This window comes from Brienomyrus brachyistius, unplaced genomic scaffold, assembly GCF_023856365.1.
Source record: "Brienomyrus brachyistius isolate T26 unplaced genomic scaffold, BBRACH_0.4 scaffold64, whole genome shotgun sequence".
In the NCBI taxonomy this organism is placed as follows: domain Eukaryota; kingdom Metazoa; phylum Chordata; class Actinopteri; order Osteoglossiformes; family Mormyridae; genus Brienomyrus; species Brienomyrus brachyistius.
Window position 1 is genome coordinate 203,665 of NW_026042339.1, and position 8,006 is coordinate 211,670.

The 8,006-nt window shown below is 42.7% G+C and overlaps 1 protein-coding gene across 1 annotated transcript in view; it reads right to left on the reverse strand.

The window, feature by feature from the left end:
• LOC125725303 (activin receptor type-2B-like) overlaps window positions 1-4,518 on the reverse strand; it is a 28,144-nt gene extending 23,626 nt beyond the window's left edge. Inside the window, exon 1 of the mRNA XM_049002137.1 lies at window positions 4,028-4,518. Within this exon, the coding sequence (XP_048858094.1) occupies window positions 4,028-4,079 (52 nt within the window). The 5' untranslated portion in view covers window positions 4,080-4,518. The remainder of the gene's footprint in view (window positions 1-4,027) is intronic.
• Window positions 4,519-8,006: the final 3,488 nt, after the last annotated feature.

Here is an 8,006-nt window from a genome sequence, read left to right on the forward strand (position 1 = left end):
TACTCAGACGGGCAGTTATCTAATTCTTTCGCTTCATCTAATAAAAATCCAAGAGCCTCAAAATAAAACATTTTTCTTTTTTTTTAAAGAACCTGATTGACTGATGTTACCGTAGTGACTACAGACTTCAGGCAGACAGGCGGGTTCTCAGATCGGCGCTGTAAACCGATGAAGATATGAAATCTTTATTGATGTTGACACAGCTAAGTGTTTTGGGCTCAACCAAACAGGGGAGAACAGGCAGGAAACTCACCGAAGGAACAAAAGCGATCAGCCAAGCTTTTATACAGCCTGGTCCCAAAAAAAATGTCTTTTGGAGTCATACTTCTGAAATAAAAAAATAAAAACTGTGGCACAAAGAAAACCCCAGCTGCATGGGCAACCAGAAAGGAGCCCCCCACATAAATGAAAATGGGGGGGGGGGGGGGCCTGGATTGCAGGTTGGACTGGGGGGAAAACAAAAATGTATTTTGCCGATCATTAAATTTGATCGTAACAGAATAAATCCAGAAGGCAGTGGAAATAAAACTCATCTACTCTAGACTAATAAGGAGTAAACAGCAGTGGCAGGCTGAGCGCACCAACGTTTTTGAGGTTTATCAATAACACTATATGGCTTCACAGGAGAAAAATTTGAATGCATGATCACTTCAAGAGGCGAAAGCTCAGGGCAAAGCCCCCCAGACAACAGCACCACCCACCCACCCCTCCATGATTCCCATTTGTCAAAGCAAAACACAGGGAAAACTCTCGGCGAAATTGACTATGGCGTAAAACGCATTTACCCTCCCTTTTGTGGCCTGGGATTTGGAGACAGGTTTAATGGTAACAATTTATGCCCACAGCTGCGGTCACTCCCCCCCCCCTCCCAAATAGAACATGTGACCAAATGTTTGAGAATCTGTCAGGGCTATTCGACGCGCACACACAGTTACGACACACCGCCGTTAATGATCCAATGGTCATGTGATAAGAGGGGCAGCTCCTCGTTGGCCTCAACCCCCACATTCCACACACACAGAGGCCTTCCCCATTGGGGGGGGGGGAACATAGCTGCTGTGTAGGCACACAGGAAGGAGGACTGCCACCCACCCCCGATGTCACACAAAAGCACACACAGACACACACCCTTTGTGGGGGATGGGGGAACAAGGACTGGGGAACCTCTGCACACTCCTGCACACGGCGGGTAACATGCTGGCAATGAGGTGGCACTGTCACACAACCAGGGCGCAGGGAGGGTGACCACAACACGGGGTTTACATACATGTTACGCCAGTCGATGCGCGACCGTGTGCTCATGATGCAACACCAACGAATACTGCAGCAAAAGCCAGACACTCTTGGGGTCAATAACCAGCCTGTGTTCGCCTAATTTCCCCGTGAATCCTCTTCCAGCTGTGATTCTACCAAAGGAACAGAAAGATTGACATATACAGGAGCCCCCTCTCTCCAATCATCCGGGCATGGCTCCCATGAGGGTTGCAGAAATCACTGAGATTATTACGTTACGCGTTCGAGGCGTACTAGACAGCCGTAACATTGCATGGATATTTCTGCATGCAAATATGCAGTTTGCATGCAACGCATATGAGGCAGCATATCATTCATTACAATAAATGCATAAATGGTGCTACAAGAGTACACTAATACGAGGTCCCATTTAAAACAATAAGACGACTATGTTGCAGTAAGAGCATGTCTGATTATAAAAGTTGCCTCTGATTGTCACTTAGATCTAGGTTAAAAATTCACGCACATTAACTAGGAGTTGGGTACTTGCCATTCAGTCAGGAAAGGGTTAAAAATCATCGCACGTTTACGGTATTTAGCAAATAGTAGTCTTCATAGACGAGAGTGGTTTTATAAAATCCCAGGAATTTCACACTAAATAAATGAAAATTCAAATTGAGATGTCAGCCACCTAAAACTTTACAGAATCTACTCTCGTTGTAATCTTGTCCGCGCCCTTATTTAGACCATAAACAAGCCGAAACACAATCATCTAAAGAACTCTCTAACCGTCCAGTGATTTTTAATTAATCGATTATACAAAAACCTTATCCTTATGCATTTTATGCTCAGTGTAAGGGACGTACTACATAGGTAAAGACGAGATCGTGGCCCACATAGCTTTCATTTCCCGATGGTTTAGTTGCAAGGCTGCCACAGTTACTGCCTCAGAAAATGTTTGCGCCCTTACAAAAAGCACCATAGAAATAAATTGCCAGTATTTGGGACGTGAAACACACAGGGGGTAGCTCGTCCTTTTCAATCTGACCCTGTCAAACAGTACGGATAGATGTAATGGATAGAATGAAAAATCTGAAAACGAAATTCGCATCCAATTGTTTAGGACCAGCTACCAAATGTTGCACTAACCGGAGCAAGGAAGCCTTTAAACCAAGTAAAAGACAAAGGGGGATGCACATGTTGGAATTAATTTCACGTGGTTGCTATATTAAATACATTTAAATATACGTCGCACGAGTGATTTGATGGTGACCATGGACATCGATTCGTTCTTCTTTATCCGAAAAACCCATTTACCGTTACACATATAGTGGTGATCTGGATACGAACAAAGATCGATGCACGGTTACATACATATAAGGCGGTACTGAAACATGTGGGGGAGACACAAACACACACACGTAACTGTACGGCAAAGCGAAACCAGCCCTACAAAACAAAGTGGACAACGATATTACGATACTGTAAGTCATACTGGACCCGATTCGCGCATAAACAATGAGCACTGCAAAAATAAACAGGAAGGTTACTTTTTATTTAACCCCAAATGCCTTCAAGTACCCCTCCCAGAAGTCCTTAAAACAAGGGGGAGGGACTGCACGACAAAACCTGGCGTAAATAATAAATAGCTCAATAAATAAGATCTCGCTTTGGCACCCAGCGCAAGGTGCTGGCAAAGATTCAAGATGCCATTCCCCCCGTGGTAAGGGTGCAGTTTCCAGCAATATACAACCCCATTCGTGCCCCGACGACCCCATCTATGAGCACAAATGCCCCGCCATTCAGGTCCAAGGCGGCCAAAAACACAAAACACACATGTAAAACCAGCTATAAACTACAGACCGCTTATTCTCCCAGTAGATTACCAAGAGGCGTGCATAAATGTGCCACTAATATACCAGTTTTTACAGCAATACAATAACCATTAATACATTTCAGCAACTATCAGTTTACACGGTGGTCCAAGTTACTGCCTAATAAAGCAGGGTTTTACTGTCTGGACGGGATCGGCAGGACCATCGCCTGGTTATGAATGAAAGCGCCGTTTCTGTTTAATTATCGCTGGTGTGTCTTTAATACACGTGGTTTTCGAAAACGTGTCGAGTCGGAGCAGGATCTATCCAGCCGCTGGTGTTTTACAACCGTGCTTTAGGATCATGGCACATAAATATGCCAAGAGGACGAGCTACACCATAAACATCAAACATACCCGCTCTTCATTTCACGTTTTTATCCCAGGACTATTTCTAAACACCAAACGTTTCAGACAAGATTCATTTCATGCCGATGAAAAACAAATAAAAAACTTTCGTGACAAAAAAAACACATTAGTGCGATCATCCAGCCCCGCTTATATTCGATTTTGGTTATTCATTTTAAAAGCTATTTGTAAAAATAAATGTATTTACTGAGTGGTATTAACAGCTGGCGGCTGTACAATGGATTTATCACATCTGATACTGAAACGGGCAAGACTAAATAGCGAATGACAATGGCAATTAAAATCTCACAAATATTAGTATCAGTAAATAAGTAACAGGGGAGATGAGGCGGTTTTTAAAACTACCAAGCCAACAAAAGTAAATTACAAAAAACCAATCGCCGGGAAAGTAACCTTTTAAAGCCAGATTAGATCATCAACCAGCAACAGCATCGTACAAAATGTGCTGAATAAACAGGGCTACGCCGACTATGGATTTGCACTAGGATAATGTTACAGTGTGATCAAAATATGCAAACGGACTTAGTTCCAGAAAAAATAAAACGCATTTACCTGCACAAAAAGTTCCCCAAAGAAGTGCAAAAGTGAGCCAGGGCGCAAACATATTCCTTCAATGTGAGCGAAACGCAGCAGATCTCCGTCCTGATCGCCTTTCCTTCCTGAACATTTAAAAAGATCGAGCCGAATGACCCGCGGTCTCCGTTGTCCGCCGCACGGAGAGTTTGCTTTGCTTTTGTGTGTACAACCCAATGCAACAAAATTGCAATGCTATAAAGAAAGGGGTGGGGGCAAAAAACTTTAAAAAATCTGAAAATCCATCGGGAGAGAATTTATTCCAGTCGATAAGATGGGGACGTTGTGTTTTTTTTTTAAAAAGAATCGGGCTTTTTCTTTCGCCTGGGTTATTACCAGTGTCTCCCTATATCCCCTAAAAGACTCAGTAACCACAGAGACAGGGTCTGAAATTGACATGCAAGAAACTGAACTGAGTCCAAAATGGCTTCTGAGAGGAGAGCAGCGCAGGCTGCATGGAAACCCGGATGTTTAAATACAAAGAGAGGAATGCAATCAGGGGTAAGCAGGGCTAAGGGGGGTGGTAATGCACTTATTGGGCCGGGGTAGTGGCCATCCAGCTAGGCAGGTAAGAAAACCAGGGGGAACAGAAACCTTAGATACGAAGAGGGCGCCTTGCCCGTTTCCAGCGTGATCGACTAATTAATAAATGCATCATAACTGCTATTTTTGGGATTTCTCACGGGAGCCGAGATCCGTGGGGAAAACACCGCAGAGGAGATAAACGGAAAAGTAAAGCCGGAGATATTGCGGTGGAACAATATGGATACCTCGGGTAACAAAGCGAATATGGCAAGGGCACGGCACGGCGTGTCGCGCTTATCTATACTTAATGCTCTTTTCAATATTTCAGATTGCAGATGCCCATGATCTGGAGAGCAACTGGGTCTCACACCAAACGAATTGTCCTTCTTAAAGAGTTTGATCATTTCACTGGTGACCTGGATAAACTCGATAACGCACTTTTCCCCTCTTTTTTTAAATTGTTTTAACTACAGCGAGTTCAGTACGTGACCCTGAAATGCAGAAAGCATCAGGACTCGGGGGGGACTTATCCTTTATTCACAAATAAAACCCAGGAAAAAATATATCTTGCGTCTGGATAATAATGCATTAGCATTTTGCCGCATGCTATTTAATGACTGACTGAAGCAGTTGCTCTTTGGCAGCGTGTCTACGGCTACAGTCCCATATGACTCAGCTGGCAGGATGGGCGGTTCTGATTTAACGTACGATTAATTATCCCGAATTATCTACAATCCTTAATTATCACTTTATGTGACCCGTTACCACACCTGCTATTATCGATTATATAGCAGATGATTCCACCAGTCAACACCACGGAATACTTTTCAGATATTCTCTATATTTCACTAATCATTGAACATCGGACATATATATGTATAGCTGAACAATACACCTACTTTTACAATGAGATTATAATTCAGACGGCGTTAGATGATTGTACTGATTTATTTCAGTCCCAAACTCGTGCACTAGTGTAGCCTTCGATTTCAGCTCCCCCCACCCCATAGTCACACACGCGGTCCGACACCAGCACACTGTGTGTAGGTAAACCAGTATGTGACTGGTTGAGATTTTTATAAGAGGGGAATATTCAGATCGGCTAGCATTGCTGGAAATTCCTGGACTGACAAAGCGTAGTTTTGTGCTGACTTCCAGATGTGGCTATCTGTCCTGCTACCTGTTAATTGCAACACACATCAACAGTCATATAAATTATATACATTTATACATGCGGTTTACAAGTATATGCTTTGTTTTCTATATCTATAAATAAAGCATTTTACCTCCCGATCATTTCCACATTGAAGTGTCATATAGGAGATGCAGATATAGAATATGGATGGATGGATATGCCTGTATTTTGTTGTAGCACTACGTTGTCAGATTAATACAGAATATATTTTTTGCTGAATTAATAGTTTGTATTGATTATTGTTTACGTTGCGGTCGACTCATAATCTGTGAAATGTAAAACGACCGTTGTCTGACAAATCACGCTGATGGTGAAATATAAAATGTACTTTGATTATATGCATAAAGGTGCAAGAATAGCTCAAACGTGTTATTACGGTGGCTGTTGTGGTGATTTATGCATAAAAAGTAAATCAGTGGGGTTTTTTTTCTTAGCAGACTGCACAACAGTGATGTGTGACTATACAGTTGATGGAAACGCTGCAGGGAGATGAAATCAAAACACAAAAGGCCTCCAGTGTATGTATGTATGTGCCCAGTGGTTCCACACCGAGAGTCATCAGCTGTCAGGGAGTTTTTTAAATTATAGCCTATCCGCTAATGACATTTACACAATAAAGACTCAATATAACAGTGGCAAATAATGGGGGGGGGGGAATTAAACAAATTACCCGAAACCACGGAAATTCGATGTACGAACCTGAAACAGCCTCGGTGTTTTAGCTACCCCTGAATTTTCGATCGAGGCTACTGGGGATTTCCCGGCCGTTATCGCAGAATTGTCATTTTTATCGTTGTTTAAAATATAAAACAGCTGTTGAAAGCGGTTTAACACAGAGAATTACAGTCCCGTACTTGCTGGATAGGATATTTGAATATGCTGATCCGAAATTGGGATGGATAAGGACCAGACCGGGTAGATGTAAGTCTGACGCTCCTCAGTTTGCCCCCTTTAACCCCAGGAGGTATAGACTACCGAAGAGCACCGAGCAACATATTTAAGCTTAATTTCTCTGTTAAAATATAAAACAAATGGGTAAAAATTGCAATGTTTTTCTGGATAAAAAAGTCAGATTAGAAAGTAAATGGAGATGACGATAGTGGGAGATTTTTTTTATATATATATATATATATATATATATATATATATATATATATAGAATAAATAGAATAGAATAAACCTTTATTATCCCACGAATGAGAAATTTAGGTGTTACAGAGCTCTTGCACAAAAACGTAATATAGAACAATAGGAGCAGGTAGATACACAAAGATATAAATACAAATGTACAAAAGTTTTGGAAATAAATAAAGATGTACAGAGATATGTACAAAATGTACAGAGATATGTACACAAGTGCGGGGGTGGGGTGGGGTGTGAATGATCCTGGTTACAGCATGTGATATGTCAGTTAAACATATATGAGTAAAAAATACTCACGCTAAACTGTTATAATGTCTGACAGCCGCTGGTAAGAATGACCTGCGGTAGCGCTCCTTCCTACACTGTGGGTGTAGAAGTCTATTGCTGAATGAGCTGCTCAGAGCTCGTACAGTCTCATGCAGGGGGTGGGAGGTGTTGTCCATAATGGATGTTAGCTTAGACCGCATCCTCTCATCCCCAACCTGCTCGATGGATTTCAGTGGGCAGCCCAGGACAGAGCTGGCCCTCTTCACCAGTTTGTCCAATTTCCCCCTGTTCCTCTCTGCAATTCCACCACACCAGCAGACCACAGCATAAAAGATAGCAGATGCTACCACAGTGTCATAGAAGGACCTTAAGAGAGACCTGTTCACCCCAAAGGATCTTAGCCGCCTAAGCAGGTGAAGACGACTTAGACCCTTTTTGTAAACTGCCTCAGTGTTTGTAGACCAGTCCAGTTTGTTGTTTAGGTGAACACCCAGGAATTTGTACTCCTTCACCGTTTCAATGTCCAGACCCTGGATGTTCACCGGTGTAGTAGGAGAAGACTTCTTGCTGAAGTCAATCACCAGTTCCTTCGTCTTGCTGGCATTAATATGAAGATGGTTCAGTTCACACCAGCTGACAAAGCGATCGATGACCCCCCTGTATTCCAGCTCGTTCCCCTCTGACACCCGACCAACAATGGCAGTGTCGTCTGAAAACTTCTGTAGATGGCAAGTGTCCGTGTTGTAATTGAAGTCCGCAGTGTATAGGGTGAAGAGAAAAGGGGCGAGTACTGTTCCTTGTGGGGCCCCCGTGCTACAGACTACCACC